This window comes from Vulpes vulpes, unplaced genomic scaffold (genome assembly GCF_048418805.1).
Source record: "Vulpes vulpes isolate BD-2025 unplaced genomic scaffold, VulVul3 Bu000000699, whole genome shotgun sequence".
Lineage (NCBI taxonomy): Eukaryota > Metazoa > Chordata > Mammalia > Carnivora > Canidae > Vulpes > Vulpes vulpes.
In genome coordinates, this window is record NW_027325697.1 from 97,260 (window position 1) to 115,285 (window position 18,026).

At 34.9% G+C, this 18,026-nt stretch overlaps 1 protein-coding gene across 1 annotated transcript in view; it reads left to right on the plus strand.

Moving 5' to 3' along the window:
* Positions 1-18,026, plus strand: part of LOC112912708 (low-density lipoprotein receptor-related protein 1B-like) — a 142,400-nt gene that overhangs the window by 67,689 nt on the left and 56,685 nt on the right. Inside the window, exon 18 of the mRNA XM_072745171.1 lies at positions 11,073-11,234. Coding sequence (XP_072601272.1) covers positions 11,073-11,234 — 162 coding nt within the window. The remainder of the gene's footprint in view (positions 1-11,072; positions 11,235-18,026) is intronic.

Genomic DNA, 18,026 nt, shown 5'->3' on the forward strand with positions numbered 1-18,026 from the left:
AGGTAGATCTTGATTCACATAGATAACATGTTCATAAAAAATTATATTTCAAATTAGTAATATAAATGAGTCTTTATATGAATTCAATTTGAGATATGGCCATATAGTTTATAGTCTTACAGCGTCTAATTAATAATAATAATATCATATCAAATTAAGTCATCTACAAAGCATTTTTTACTTTTAAAAATATGGTTTTATAAAAACATTGTTTGGCATTATAGACTGTAGAACCTCATTATCTCCACACAAATGTTAATTTGTTAAACAAATCCCAGCGGGCAATTCATGGATTTATTCATTGTTGGTTTACTTACAGTTAAGCCTTTTGGCAAATTCCTATGTGGACACTATATGACTAGGGTTTGGGGCAGCTTTAATTAAAATTTATAAGTTTATGACAGTTGTATAGGACTATAATAATTGAACAAAGGAAATGTCACCAGTTAATTAAAAGCACACATCTGAGAGGCATAATTAAAATTTTGCATCTTAGACATGAGTGTTTCCTCGTGCCTTAAGTTTTTTGTTGTTGTTTTTTTTTTATAGAGAAAGCTAAAACTGAAATATGTGGACTCTATCCATACAGGAAAGTACCACAAAGTGAAATCGTTTGACATTGATTATATCGACAAGGGTGCATGTAGTTCATTTCTATGACTTGCTCATAGGAGGATATTAAGATAAAGTTTGCCTTGGGCAAAATAATGGAAATGAGAGTAAAGTACTGAATTATTCAATCATTCTATTAGAGAAAATAGAGAAGAATTTAAGAATGTTTCTCATCATGAATATAATGAGGATATTTATATATATTTACAATTAATCTTCACTTTTATAAATATTTATTTTCTAAAATATATTGTTTGGTATTTTCAATACTCTTGAGTTCTGTTATTTAGACTTTTAATTTTCATATCGAAATGAATCACGATTTTCTACACAGCTGATTTAGAGTAGTAAAGCAAGAGAGTTTATCAATTTGGGGCAATATACCCAAAAACTCCTACTCATAAAGTTTGAAATTACGCAGCGGGGAGGGCAACTTTTAATTTGGGGAATTTGAAAATGCACAAAAGCAGGACTGCCCAGACAAAGGAGTGACAGTGCAATTTTTTTTAGTAGATAATACATTTGTATTGATGTTTAAATAAATATGGAAAGAAGAAAGCAGAAGCTCTCACTGTGACTCCCCCTATTACCACATCTGTGGACTTTGGCAGTGAAAGGTTTTGCTTTCAGAACTGAAACAGGAAGACAGTGGCCCCTGTTAAGGAAAGGAAAAAAAAAAAAAAAAGATTATTCTCACTACTTCTCACTCCAACCGGAAGGGCCTTAAAAATAATAAGTAGATGCAGGACGCCTGGGTGGCTCAGTCAGTTAAGCATCTGCCTTCGGCTCAGGTCAAGATCCCAGGGTCCTGGATCAAGCCCAGCATGGGGTTCCCTGCTCAGTGGGGAGTCTGCTTCTCTCTCTCATGATCCCCCTGTTTGCATACTCTCTCTCTCTCTCTCTCTATCAAATAAATAAATAAAGTCCTTAAAAAATAATAAGTATATGGTAAGACTTTTCTTTCTCATTCATTCAGGCTCTTTCTATCGAGAACACTGCCCCCAGGTATTAAGGTGGCATATATGGCTGCCATCAAATATGGTAAAAAAAAAAAAAGGCTACCCTAAAAATGTTTGCTAAAAAAGCAAGTTAAGCTAAGAACTTTTGGATACCCTCAAAACATCCTGAGAATAATGACAAAACATAAATACTGATGTCTCTTGAGTCACATCTGTACCTAGGACATAAAGTTTACAATCACCTAAATAATATCTTGATAAAGGGTGAACGTGCATTTAAACTGCCCACCTTTGTTTTCTTCCACTTTTATCTAAATGAGAGCTGTTTTTAAGTTAAATTAAGCTTGATGTCCTAACTTCCTAAACATAAATATTGTTTATATTTAGAGAGTACTAAGAGCCCTGGATATTTGGTCCTACTTGCTTTTTAAGGATATAAGGAATATTATATTGAAAATGTAAAAGTAGGGGCAGCCTGGGTGGCTCAGCGGTTTAGCGCCACCTTCAGCCCAGGGCCTGACCCTGGAGACCCAGGATCGACTCCCACATCACTCTCCCTGCATGGAGCCTGCTTCTCCTTCTGCCTGTGTCTCTACCTCTCTCTCTCTCTCTCTCTCTCTCTCTCTCTCTCTTCTCTCTCTCACAAATAAATAAATATTTAAAAAAAGAAAATGTAAAAGTAAAAACATAAAAAGGGCATATATTTTTAACAAATAAGTGACATAGAAATACATACCCATAGCAAGAAGACGGCAGAAGACAAGTCTCACACACACATGTACACAAATATAAAAAAGGAAGGGAAAAAAGAAAAAAAGAAAAAGAAGGAGTTTGGAAAGGAAGAAGTGCAGGAGGAGCCCAGTCACACATAGATGAAACCAGCATTCGTAAATCACTGTCAGAAGAAAATGTTCATGGTGCAAATCTTGAAGCAAGCAATTTTGAAGTACTCTCCAAGAGGTTTAAAAAGTTTCTGTGTTCTTTAATTAAATAATGTCATTTTTAGAAACATATTCCAAGGATTACATAATGATAAAACCCAAAATTAGAAGTAAAGATGTTCAATATAGTGTTATTTAGAATATAAAACTGGAGAGAGAAATCTGAATCCAAATAGTTAATATGTAAAATATAGCGTATCTAAAAGATGAATGTTATATGATAAATAAAACCAGAATTGTAGAATATATGATAATATAGGAAAATATTCACATTGTATTTTATTTTATTTTCATTGAAGTATTGTTGATATACAATGTTACATTAGTTTCAGGTGTAAAATTGAGTGATTTGGCAACTCTGTAAGTTATGCTATGCTCATCACAAATATAGCTACCATCTGTCACCATACAATGCTATTACAGTATCATTGACTATATTCCCTATGCTGATTCCTTTTATTCTTGTGGCCTATTGATTCCATAACTGATAGTCTGTACCTCCCACTCCCCTTCACCCATTTTGCCCATCTCCCACTGACTCCCTTGTGGCAGCCACTAGTTCGTTCTGTGTATTTATGGGTTGGTTCTTTATTATTTGTTTTGTTTTTAAATCCCATATATAAGTGGAATTATATGGAATTTGTCTTTCTCTATCTGATTTATTTCACTTAACACAATACCCTCTAGGTCCATCCATGTTATTACAATGACAAAATCTCATTATTTCTTATGAATGAGTATATCCCATTGCACATATGTATCATGCCTTCTTTATTCATTTATCTATTGAAGGATACTTAAATAACTTCGTATCTTGGCTATTGTAAATAATGCTGCATCAATAATCATCAGGGAAATGCAAATCCAAACCACCATGAGATACCATCTTACACCAGTCAGAATGGCTAGTATCATAAAAACAGGAAATAAATGTTAACAGGGATGTAGACAAAAAGGGAATCCTCATACACTGTTGGCAGGAATGCAAATTGTTGCAACAGTGAAGAATGGAATTTTGAGGCTTCTCAAAAATTAGAAATGGAAACATCATAAGATCCAATAATTTACATTGTATTTTAAAGTTAAAAAGCACAAGAAATAGAACTATATAATATGAGCCTAATAGGGAAAAAATGCATAAATAAAGCATCTGTATAAGGAAATAGGTCCTTCCTTTTATGTCTGTTTTTTCCAACTTCCACAATTAACATGCATTGCTGTTAGAATTAAAAATTAAGTAATGATAATAATTATTATTAGAAACTTAAATAATAATTATTATTGCCAGGATCATGGTAATTAACATATATTTAACTGCTTACTGAGTTCCAGGTGCTGTTCACAATCCTTGCGCCTTCACAAAAAACCTGTGAGTGGCTGAAAGTAAGATTTTTAATTCTGCTGTTGACTTTTTGAATCAATTACTGATTCATTTGAACTACATGGTGAGAGTGGTACTGAACTATTAAGTCTTATGGCTTTCTAAGCTAATCTCAGAAGGTTTGAGTTGGCTTCCTTATATTCACAGAAAGGACAAAAATATTTCAGTCTTATTTTCAAAAAAGCTGGCTGAAAACGAACTTTCCAAAAGTATAAATAGATTGTGACCTATAATTTGAAACATGTCAGAATATATTAAGTAGTATCTGGGAGGGCGCTAGGTATGATCCAGTTCCTCCTTTTCTTTTTCAGGCTTTGCTGAATAGTTCTCTGTAATCTTTATGATACTTAAGACAACTCGACAGCTATAGTCAACTTACTAAAATTGTGTATAAATGGGCACTCACTTTCTGTTCAGGAAAACATTATATAAAGTGGAAAAGTAGAATGTCAAATCTCTTTATCAAAAAGACTAGCAATTTTTTTAAGCATTCAAAACTTTTATCACTTGAATCTAAGTCAGAAGTGAAGATGGATTTCAAAAAGCAGAGTGGTCTTGGGCATTAGGGGTCAGGAGATGGGCTTTCTGATTGCAATCTAGTATCTAACCAAATGAGGCTATGGTGACTTGTCTCTCAGCTTATTATTTTTCTCCTATATAAAATAACAAAAATGTGGTTTTTGTTCAAATAGTAAAGATATCGTGAGTAAAGGGTAACTTTCAGATAGTATTTTTGTGGAACATTAAATATAAGCATTTATTAATATGCTCTGCAGTTTAAATGTCAATGAAATTCTATTATCTAGACTCAATGTATTCATCAGACTATTGAATTAAACAATGACTGTATATATTGAAAACTTGTTAGGTAGAAAACATTACAACCAGGAATAAAAATTTATAAGCACCAGACTTACTCAACAAGTAAGGGTTAAGATGCATCGGGGTTCACATTGACAAATGACTATGAATTCAATAAATTGCTTAAAAAGAGAACTGACTAATGATGCTCACTAGCAGGTATCTACTCAGAAATAATAAACACTGTCACTGTCTCATAGGAAGTTCATATGTAATTACTTTTGCTAGCATTCCTTCATGGCAATCAACCACACATTTTCAAGCATTATGTTTAAATAGAAAAAAAAAGAGTAATGATTTATTTGTCCAATATTGAGCAGAGAAGTAATTTTACCTACTTAAAGTCATATAATATTGATTAAATACACTGAAGAGTAGCATATTTATAATCATCTTAAAAACTGTTTATTAAATAAATCTAGCTTTTAAAAACAGACACCAGTAGTATATCAAGTCACTGAAAAATGCCAACAGATACACATTTATAATATTCAAATATGAATATAGGTTTTTGAGCATATTGATTGATTGATATTTATTCATATATTACTTGACCAAAAGATTTATTCATATATTACTTGAACAAAAGCTACACAGCAAATTTTACTCTAAAATTATTAGCAAGTAAATAGTGATTTCTATATGGAATATATATCCAGTAATTAAAATATTTTGGAAATTTAACTACTTAATTTTGTTTATTATAGTGCCTACTACATTTTAAATGTTTAATAAATATGAAAAACTCTGTCAAATTCCTTAGACATATTACTTTATTTAATCCTTATCACTCTATTATGTCTAACATTGTGTTATTTTTCAGATGTGAACTTGAGTGGCTAAGTAAGAACACTAAAATCCAAGAATCTAGGATATTCAAAAGTCAGTGCTCTAAGACATTACTTATTATCACTGAAAATCAGCAATAGTCTGTCCATATCAGAGAAATCACTGGCTATGACTATATAGCTAAAAGTAACATATAATCAAATAGGTCCATTTATCTAAAAACTGTAACAAAATCATATAAATTTAACGTTCATTTAACAAGGACTAATGATAATTTTTTATGCTATCCATGTAGTTACCTATCTATATGATAGAAAAGTTTGCATTTTTATTATATATTTTAAAACATTATTTGAACTGGTATATATGGATAGGATATGGGCATATTATTTTCAAAAGAATATGGAAAAACTGTGTATTGGGATTCCATATGCAGTTTTTTAATAAAAGCATATGTACTCAGTTGTTTAAATAATAAACAATCTGTTTAATAATAATACTAATAGTAATTATAATACCAATACGACTACTACTTTTTTTTTCAATACGACTACTACTACTACTAATACTACCAATTAAGTACGTGCTATGTGGCAGACGTTGTATGATGTGTTTTACCAGCACATAGTAGGCATCATTGACACCATTTTACAGAATGAGATGCAAAATGAGATCTAGTGAGGAAATGTAAGTTTGGCAAAGCCACACAATTAATAAATATCTAACAATATTTGATTCCCAGATCTAATGCCAAAAATAAACAATTTTATTTGTGCCAAATTTATTTAGTTCTTGTTAAATATTCTTATGAACTATTTCAGAATTAATCATTTTTACTGAGACTAGTTTAAGTATGTAAGGGCCACGTAAGACCAGTGAAATTTCAAGAACCCTGTGAGAATCCAAGACATTTCCATTTCTCTCTCTCTCTTTCTTTTTTTTAAGATTTTATTTATTTGAGAGAGAGAGTAAATGAATAAGAACACAAACCAGGGGAGGGGTAGAGAGAGAGAGGGAGGAGACTCCCCACTGAGCAGGAAGCCCAATGCGAGACTTGATCCTTGGGGATCATGACCTGAGCAGAAAGCAGTCTCTTAACCTACTGAGCCAAGCAGGCACCCATTTCTCTTTTCCTTATGATCAATACAATCTTTAGTTGTGTCAGTGAATATTCCTTAATATTGACTATAGATGATTAGCACTTTTAATTATATTTTTGCCATATTTGACATTAGCTACTATTAGTTATCTAGTTAAATCTCAGTAGTTTATCTAGTTAAATCTCAGTAGTTTATTATTTACTTACCTTGTTGCATGAAAATTTGCTGGCACATTTTAGAAGATGTATGCAACAAGTTTCCATTTATCTACGAACGGAAGCAGATATATTAATAATAAATTAATCAAGAAAATAAACTAAGCTCCATTTGTTGTACACAGCTAGTAAGGCACTTTGCTAACTTATAGTGTCGAACTTGAGTATGGAGCATACCCGTCACTGGGAGAAATCACTAGTCTACAGAAATCACGTATGCTACCAGGACAATATTTATGAGAAGAATTTTCTCTCTTGTGGGTCATGGGGGAGTTGATGAGCCTAGGACAAAGAGAGAATGGTCTGTCAGTTACGAAGGACAAGGAGTCCAGAGTGAGAAGACTGAGACTGTAGTATTCAGATAGAGAATTATTGGAGCCATCAAACTGTATTACATCACCAAAATAAGTTTAGAAGAATATATTTTAAGAGAAAGAAAGAGAAAGCATAAAAGCAATTGAAAAGGACAATCAGAAAAAGATACGGACATCAGTAATGGTAATGTCTTAGACACCAAGATAGAATTTTCAAGAGGAGATGCGAAATAAAATGTGTAATAAAAATAAGAAGTTTCAAGAATAAAATGTGTAAAATTATGGAGAACATCTGAGGAGGATGATTGAAAAGAAATCAGTGGATTTAGAGATTAAGAGATCAGAGATAAATATATAATAAAGAAAACACACATTAACTTCTCCATCCCTAAACCTGTTTTACCACTAGGGAATCAGAAGTGCTTGATGTGAACAATACATACATATTGAGGGATCTGTCCTCTCTTCTGAAATAACAAAGAAGTAACAGATTAAGATACCTTTTTTTATATATTAAAAAAAAATTAAAACTGTAAACCCAGTGAAGGATTGGAATGTGACTTTATGATGGAAGATTTTGTTTGGTAGAATTGGAAGCTATGAGTATAGACTAAAAAAAAAAAAGCTCAAGTATGTATCAAAATTTGAAGGTATACAAGTAAATGGACTTGATAAAAATACTAGGTGTGCTTTATTGTTTGTGTTTCTCATGTGGAGTTTCTGTGTGTGTGTGTTTTCTTTTTAAAGTGTGGGATTAAATATGTTGAGAAAGTAAAGAGAAAGAAAGACCCATCCTTCAAAGTTAAAAATGTTGGAGTCTGAGAGTAAGGTTGATGGAGAATTTCTGCTTTATCCCATCGCTGCCATGCAAGCTCAAATTTAATTTTATCTTAAATAAATAACAAACATTAAATGTGTAATTTAAGACAGTTTTCCAAATGATTTTCTTAGAATGTGACGGTGTCTTTTTTAGGACGCAGTTACAAAGTCATAAATGGCGAAGCTCAATAGAAATAACAACAACAGTAATAATAATAAACAATTGGAGCCAAAGTATCATTGTGTGCTCTCTATGTGCCTCGTACCTTTAGAAATGCTTTGCACATATCATCTCATTTACTTTACTTTTCATTTCATTTACTATGATTCTCCCTAACAACCCCATATTATTATCTCCATGTTTTGCACAAGGAAAAAGAAGCAGAGAAGTGATGCCCATGGCCTCACAACCAGTAATTGGTACAGATAGTCTATAACCAGGCAGTCTAACAACTCACACTTTTCAGGTCTGAATGCTATAAAAACTAGACTGAGTAGAGGCAACAGACTGATCCTCTCCCTCCTTCCTCAGGTTAATTGATGCTCTTTTTGATTATACTACTCTTGTAAGCTGTCAACTCCCAAGCTCCCTGGATGCTTCACTGCTATAAATCTATACCTTAGTCTTCGTAACAGTATTGTTGCCTTTTCAAATGCCGAAATTAAATTGAGCTACCTAAAAAATCTTTATAAATAAATCCAATGCAACTTGTTAGGGCGCACCCAGAGAGAGTCGTGAAAATATTAGATGGAAGCCCATTATAAAACTCTGTGACAGGTGGTTCATCTCCCATCAGCAAACAAAAGATCTACTGTATCAACACACAGTTTCAAGTTGGTAATGTTCCCCTGAATATGAAGATTTCTACTTGTCAAAAAGAAATCCTCCTTATAAAGGAAGAAAAAGAGCCTTTTGAAAATAATTCAGCCAGGATCTAAATGATGTGAGGCAGATGCTGGATGTGGAAGTGGGGGGACAACCTGGTCACTCTGCCCTAGTTTCAAAGCAGCTACAGATGAGATGAAAGCATGGTGTCATTCTCTCAGTGACTGGGACAGAATAGATTTCAAGGGCCTTCGTGGGTTGCATTTGTTTCTTTCAAACTTCTTTCATTTTAATGTTTTTCACTCTTAATTTAAAGAAACCTAGAAAATAATGGAGAAAAACATAAATCCACGGTGCTGAAGTCCTACCACCATATGGCACTTTTTATGATTATCCTAATGCATTTTGATTTCTCCTGTATTTTCTGTTCTGTTTGTTTTACATTTAGCTCATGTTAATTTGTGTCCCTGTGTAAATGTTCTATTTCTCTGTAAGGCAGTCACTGGTTCTTGCTGATGAAGAGGAACTACTTCTTTTGTTCAGGGCTTTCATTTACCTTAGTAACTGTGTTCCAACAATTTGCTGTCCTCTTCATCTTCTACCACTATTCATTCCCTTGTTTGTGTCTCTGTCTTTCACCCATTATTGTTCCCATGAAGATATTTTTTTCTATATGTAAGCAACAACTAGAAAATTCACTACCATTATAAGAAAAATATTTAGCTAAAAGTTTTAAAGCCATTTTCTGGGAATGGAAAACACGATGTTACTCAGCTTTTAATGTACATAAAATTTACCTTGTTTCTCAACCTACTAATAGGCATTTATCTGCCACCAAAGTAATAACATTTATGCAGACGTTTTAAAGCAATGCTACTCACCATTAAAAATGTATGTAACTTTCTTCACTGAGAAGCAAAAGCTTCAAGCATGTTTAAAGGTGTGGAGAGCTTTCGATGCAAAATAAATAAATAAATTATGGAACCTCAACTTATTTATTCTCTTGGAAAGGCAGGTGGCTTTCATTTGGAGGCATTTTATTCACTTATGAGTGCTTTTCAAAAAAATGTAGAACCTATGACAATAGAGAAAACTTATGTCATTTTCACATTTCAAGTCTTAAGACTTCTACTCATACATTTTTATGACCAGTCTAATTATACCTCATGTCTACAAAGGTGAGAGAGGCGATGGCTGGATATTCTCTGCTGCTAGTCAACTGGGTGACACTTCCGAGTCATAGTTAATTCAGATCTATGACTAAATTTCTTTTTTATTCTTTTTCATGTGATTTCTTCACATTTGTACAACCTCCAAACTTCGCTATTCCGCATTACAAATGATAGCTATTATTTCGTTTTGTTTTCCTGAGTTTCTCCTACATAGCTGCTTCGGTACTCCCATTTTCCACCCAGGCCTTGGCATTCCAGCCAGTTAGAGAGACTCATTCTTGATCTAACAGTTAACTGTGTTATGTTCCAAGCACCCTAAAGGATTGCTCACCTTTACTTGTGATATTAGTTTCCACAGAGCAAATAAAGAAAAATATCCATAGATGATCCATTAGATCTACTCTCATGTGCTGTTAACATTAGACTTTAAATCATCTTACTAGACTACAAGGGACAGTCCTTTCCCATGAATAAAAAAACACAAGATGAAATAAAATAGGACTTATTAAGTGCTTACATACTAAATGCGGTGTATAAATTTACATCGATTAAAATAACTAATCGCATAAATATTATAGATGGTATGACCATTTTAAACTTATTAAAATATTTATAAGTCTAAGCTCATGCTTTAGCAGTGGTGGTCCATGATGATTCGACACTGAGAGATATGATCATGATTGTCTCTATTTTATACTCTAATGGCTGATACAATCTACGTTACTATATGAGTAGAAAAAAATGATCGGAAAAAGCAAAATGGACATGAAGAGAGAAGTACAAAGAATAACGTGAGCACTTCAGAGCATAACACACCTGTATAAATGTGTAATTATTCATAAAATGAGCTCTGGTTATTTTACCTGATGTGAACCTGAGTTAATCTTCTAACCTAGGCTTCACTGGAATGTGGGAAAATGCAGACGCATCGAGGTCAGCCTCCTGCCTACAGTCACAGAGGAAGTGTGGACCCACCTTGACCAGCATCTTGGCTTCCTGTCTCTTGTCTAGTGAGGATTCTGTGAAGATAAACCATTCTAGCCAAGTAACTTCTTCGTTTTGTTACCTTTTCTTTTCCAATAGGGAGACCCACCTGCAGCTGTGCCCTGGGGTTCACTGGACCAAACTGTGGTAAGACAGTCTGTGAGGAGTTTTGTCAAAATGGAGGCACCTGCAGCGTGACTGCCGGGAACCAGCCCTCCTGCCACTGCCAGGCCGAACACACTGGAGACAGGTGTCAGTACTGTAAGTGACAGCAACTCCCACCAGACAGTCCGAGGGCATGCGTTGAGGTTGACGTGAAGTAGTTTTCTTATCTCCATGTTCCATCCCTTATCTCAATTTCAGCAGCCCCTGATTTTTCAGGGTCACTCCCTCTGTCACTCTAACTCCAACAGTATTTTATACTGTTCCTCATCCTTCTCATTTTAAAGATTCTATGTTTCTTCCTTCCCTAACTTATAATCCATCACTGTAATCATGACTTAGTATATACCCACAATTCCCTTGTTCCTTCTTCCCTTCTACTGTACTTTCCTAGAAAACTGTAATCACGGTTAACTCCAATTCTCCACCTGTTCTGAACCAGTGCCCCATGGCTGGATGCAACTGAAGAAAATCACATGCTCACTTGAGTTTTTATCACTAATTTCAAACGGGCACTTACTGTGGCTTCTACTGTATTTTGCTAATCTACTGGTATCTTTGTCATATCTTCTGTTTTCTTCCCAAACCTTGAATACCTGCTCCCCAGATTTATCCTGAGCTCAAGAACTTGCTTTCTGTTTCATTGATCAAAATAGAAGCTAACTAAAGAGAACTGCCACAAGCTCCCACCATCACATCTCTCGAATTACTTTATCTTCTACCCATAGATTATCTCCTTATGACCAGGAACCACATGCTACCCCAAATGCTACGCTGTCCACTCATACATCGATCCCTCTTAGCTACTTATGGACACATCTCTTACAACTGTTCCCATCTTTCTCCTTTATCAATATTTTCCTCTCTCCCTAGTTCTATCTTGAACAACCTTGCCTTGTGCCCACACTCCTTCGACCCACAACTTCATTTCCTGACTTACTATTTTTCTTTTACCAGTAGCATTACTCTAAAGAGTTGTTACATGCTACAGTTTCCTCTTTATTTTTCTTTTGACCTCACCTCTGTCAGGTTTTTATCTTCACTATTTTGCTTAAGTATCTTTCATCAGAATCAAGTTAATTTATTTTATTGTCATCCATGTTCTCATATCCAGTTACCAATTCTTATTTTATCCCACAGTCATCAGTAAATCACTCCCTCCTTAAAATACTTTCAATTGAAAAAAATAAAAAAATAAAAAAATTAAAAAAAAAAACTTTCAATTGTTCTTACCACTTTCTTGTTTCCCTTCCCATTTCAGTGGTTGCTTCTTTTCATCGTTTTTTGCCGGTTCCTCCTCTTCTCCCTGACCTTTAAACATTGGAGTGGCTCATGACTGTACTTGAATTTCTTCTTTTTTCTCAAAACACTCACTCCATGAGCCTGTGATTTCTATACAAATTGGAACATTAGAATAAACAGTTTTTATAAAATTTTGTAAGATACAGTTTCCCCAAACATCATCTCCAAAGATTCTGATTCTCTGAGACTTCCATACAGTTTAGTTTTCCACATGTTTCAGATGTGTGACTGAAATTGAAACCTACTGCCTAGATGATTTCAACTAACTGATGACTTTTAGATCATCCAAATACAGATGATTCTGAATGTATATTTCTAGGTGAATGTCTCTCCTGAATTCCAGATTTTGATACCGATGTGTATATATGACAGTTTGAGTTGGCTTTCAATTATTAACCTGATTTTCTTACCCAAAATTGCTTCTACCATAGTTTTCCCTGTGTCTATAAAAGGAAACACCCATCACTCAGATCCAAGTATCTTGAATTCATTATTATTTTTTTGATCTAACTAACTTCATTTTTTAAAAGATTTTTTATATCTATTTTTTCTTTTTTATATCTATTTTTTATTTTAATTCCAGTATAGCTACAGACAGTGTTATAGTAGTTTCAGGTGTATATAATCCAGCGATTCAACAATGCCGTACAACACCCAGTGCTCATCACAAGTATACTCCTTGATGATCCCTATCACATAATTGGATTCATTCTTGACTGCTTTCTTTCTTTTACATGAACTTCTTTCTCATTTTTTTCCCATTAAAACAGGCCCAGAATCTGAACACTTCTCACCAGCTCCATCCCCACTACCTTCATTGAACGAAGCTTCCAGCGTTGCTAACCTGTATTATTACTAATTGATCTCCATTCTTTCTCTCTGCACCCTCTATACCTACTCTCAAAAGAATAGCCACAGCTGTATGTTGTATTCATAATAAAAAGAATTGTTTTCTGTCTCAACCATATGTAATGAGATCTTTCTATACCCAGACACTCCTGTGGTCATTTCTTTTTTTGCATTAATTCTATTAGTCCATTTAATCCCACTAATGAACTAGGTGTTGCTTTTATTCTCATTTTACAGAGGAGGCTACTGACGAGGCACAAGAGCCTCCTGAATGTCACAGTAAATGGGAAGCCAGCATTCTGTCTGGGTAACCCAACTCCAGACCATACCCTCTAAAATCTACTCAACATTCTGGCCTCCAGGTGGTTTGATATCATTGAGGCCCTTACAAAGAGTAGTCTGGGTCTCTGCTCACTGCAGGAGACACATGGAACAGCATCAAATCAAACAATCTGCAATGACTTAATTTGAGAATAAAGAACAATATTAAATATTTTCCTTCTGTTATAGCAGGCAGTCATTTCTGTTGCAGCAGAGACAAATATGGTTTCAGATTGTTGTTTTTTTTTAAGTGTATATTCTGCTCATGCAGGCCAGCATCTTGACATCCTTAGATGCCACTACCCTCAGCCAATGCTCTTTTCACACTGCTTTCCTGGCTTTATCTCTTAAATATGTGTTATAGGCCAGCAGAGCTTATCTAGCAAACACAATCTGGTCATATACAGGTGTCACACCTTGCTTACACACCTTGCTTACGTCCTCGTGGCTCTCCCCTCCCCACTCTCCTCCCAACATAGCAGGATATTTCAGCACAACTTCCACCTACCAACTCATGGACTTTTTCTTTTTGGCTCCAATATTCTCACAACCCTGAAAGACTTCCAAGCATCAAGGACAACACCAACTACTACCTTGCATAATGTAGACCCTCATTACCATCCAGACCACTTTTGCAGCCTCTCCCTTATTCTAGTAAAACCACAGTTATCATGCTTCTCCACTTGTCAATTCCCATGGCATTGCAACTTTCTCCTGTTATTCCCTTCCTCTGGAATGCATTTTCTTTGGATTCTTTCTCACCTTCCTCTCTCCGTGCCAAGTCCTATCTGTCTCTGCCCAGTTTAAAGGATGTTTCCTTTTTGAAGTTGTTTACATCTGCCCTCAGTTTGAATGAATCTCTTTCTCTTTTGAATTTTCAAGTCACTACTTCTTTACCTCTGTCTGTTTCTATTCACTTTTGCTTGGTATTATTAATTGTGTGCATTCCACCTATTTGTCTGAGATGACCTCTTTGAGATTACATCCAACATTGGCCTTTGTCGAATAAATAAATAATCATAGATAAATAAATGAAAGCAGTTTAGAGACAAGTTAATAAAAGAACAATCAACTTAAAGCACAAGAGCTAGATTTAATCAGAGTACAACCATCTGGTATTTTTCTGTGCAGCTTTTCTCTGTTCCCAATTGGTCCATCATCATAGAACGTTGATCTTTTTTTTTTTTTTAACTTTAAAAAAATTAAGCTGAAGTATCACCATTTTTTATTTTTTTGATCTAAGTTGAAAAAATACTATGTGGCCATCATTATAGCAATTGGGTTTCTTAAAAAGAATAAATTCAGTTCGCATATATTTTAATTGGCAACTTAATAGAATCACAGTCTGAGGTAGCCTGATGCATTATAAAAGGCTGCATTATCATTTTATTATCACTATTAGCAGTCATAGCACTTCCCACCTTTTACTGCAAAGCACTTATTAAAATTAACCAATTAATCCTTAGACAGAGGTTAAATAACTTGCTCAAGGTCCCGACGTAGTAATATTACAGTCAGAATTGGACCCCAGGAGTTGTTGATCAAGATGTCAACAAACATTCCTGCAGTATGGTGATGCTGTGCTTTGGCAGCAATATAAGTCTGTGGACAGGGTCATTAAAATGATAAATCCAACAGCTGACAAAAGCATAATAAATTTAGGATCTATTATATGTGAGTCGGCAAGGTTCAGAGGACCTGGTGTTCTGTCAAAATTGTATCTTGCATATACAAAATCTTTTCTCCATAAATGAAGGAATGACATAATGGTTCATTACGGTGCCTAATTAAAGGTCCATTAGTGGGAGGTAAAACATCAGTTCTTAGTTGTGCTGAGTAAAAACATTTCATGATTCTAATGGCAATATAAAATCCTGAGGTCCAAATGCAAATTAATTTTAACTGAAGCACCCAGGGAGAAGAGACAGAGATAAATAATGGCAAAGTAAAATTGGGTATTCTTTAAGCAAGTTGTTTAGGAACAAATATAGCTCCATTTTGTGCAGATCTGGAGCAAGGATTTCTAATATAAATAAAAGAAAAGAGTAAGCATGTATTTTGCATTTAAATCTGGGTGTTAAATATGGGGTCAATAATATCTGAGGTTTTTAGTGGTTAATAGTAATAACATTAGAGCAAAAGGGCCAGGGAGGACCGACTCAATCTGTGCCTAAAAACCTGGTGTTAAAATCAAATAGCAATCTGTTTGTCTTCTCCTTGTTATTTTTAAAGTTCTTGGGCAGCCCGGGTGGCTCAGTGGTTTAGTGCTTCCTTCGGCCCAGAGCGTGATCCTGGAGTCCTAGGATCGAGTCCCACATCAGCCTCCCTCCATGGATCCTGCTTCTCCCTCTGCCTATGCCTCTGCCTCTCTCTCTGTGTCTCTCATGAATAAATAAATAAGATCTTAAAAAATAAAAAAAAAACATAAAGTTCTCTAGTAATCTGCTTGGAGAACCATTATAATTTCATTTAGAACTTTGTTTATTAGAAATACACCTGAATGGTTTATTCCCACTGGCTGCAATAAATACAGACATTAAGTAATATCTCAAGTTTATGACATAAGGAGTACCTGACAGTAGCCCAGACATTTTATCTATTGTAACTGGTATTAGAACCATAGTCTATCAAGTAATTATAAAAGTTATGAATATAGATATATGTCTACCGTATTTGAAGACATGGTGGGATCATTTTTACCATTTGCTTACTAGAGCAATTTTGTTTCATTAGTCAATTTGTCAATAAACATATTTGGGATTTACAAGGGCCTGTCACTATTAGGCACTGAGAAAACAGCAATATCAGAGATATTTCTCACCCTCAAAGGGTTTACAATCTAACGTGATTCTGAAAAAGATACAAAATATATCATAAGACAATTAATGAAATACAGTGGTTTGCAGAACCCAGGAAAGAACACAGAATTTAGTGGATAGGAACGATTTCTTGAAGGAAGTGACATGTAAGCTGAGACCAGAAAAAAGAAGCAGCTAACCAGATGAAGAGAAGCAGTGATTGGAACAGAACTTGCAAAAGCCTAGAAGGAAAAAAAAAAAAAAAACCTAGAAGGGAAAGCCTTTTGAAGTTGATCTTTTCTGTTTCCATTTGATGTTCCCAGGGGAGGGTTGGCAAGGGAAATGACAAGTCACTAAAAATGTATAATGTCTTGGTCACAGAGAAATATGCTGTTAAACATTATTTATCTGAACATATAATGTTTTACCAAATACTCACACAACCCTGTGAAGTATTATTTGTCCAATTTTACAATTGCCAAAGTGAGATTAAGCTATTCTTGCTAATCTGTTCTACTAGAGAAAATAGGAGCTGCATTATATAGCCTCGTGGGTCTGACTCCAAGAGCAGCTTCTCCTGGTGTATTTTCCTGTCATTTGATATCTTGCCCATTTTGCTGCATCTTTTTAGGCTCACCATGGGAACATTCAAAGCTTCAAGACATGCACTGGTTCAACCTGATGGTTGCCAGTTTCGACTCCATTGAAAAGAGGTTTTAGTAAGAATTTTAATCTTGAGTTAATTAAGCCTATATCAGGCCCAAGCAGAAGAGACTAAAGGGTTTTAATAATGACCAGGAAAATAGAATAAAATGTTTTCAGTGGTCCCCGTTAGTATGAAGGACAATTAGAACTGAGCCTAGAACCCTAAGAAGGATCATGAGTTAAAAAGTGAAATTATTAGGGCAGCCCAGGTGGTTCAGCGGTTTAGCACCTGCCTTCAGCCCAGGCCGTGATCCTGGAGACCTGGGATCAAGTCCCACCTCAGGCTCCCTGCATGGAGCCTGTTTCTCCCTCTGCCTGTGTCTCTGCCTCTGTGTGTGTGTGTGTGTGTGTGTGTGTGTTCTCATGAATAAATAAATAAAATATTTTTCTAAAAGAAAAGTGAAATTATCAGAACTAGCTCTTTCAAGATTCTTAGAGCATTCGCACCTAGAGTGACAGAGTAATTTGGAGCTCTGGCTACTGAGAGTCCTCTAATCTTTTTCTCTACATGAGAAGACTAGTATTGCTTTTATTCAGGCTTTTTGCTCAGATTACTACAACACATTCACTATGTATCTTTTTTTTCCAGCCATGAAAATCTGTTTTCTCTAAAATGTGCCCCTTTGAATTGTTCATACCTCTTTGTCTTTACACGTGGCCTCCTTAACATCTGCTAAACCTCTCTAATCCTCCCACTTTGTCTTCTTAAACTGCCTTTGCCCTAGGACATCCAGCACTTCTCTTTGGCATTTTCACATTGTGTTTATATCATCATTCGTGTTCTCGACTTTCTACTACCCTAGAATATGAAGCAGGCCATGATGTTTTGCATACCTCATCAATCTTGGGGGTGCTTAACTCAGTGCCTGGATTTAGGAGAAGGTATTAGGTATGTGAGAGAATGTAAACAAAGTAG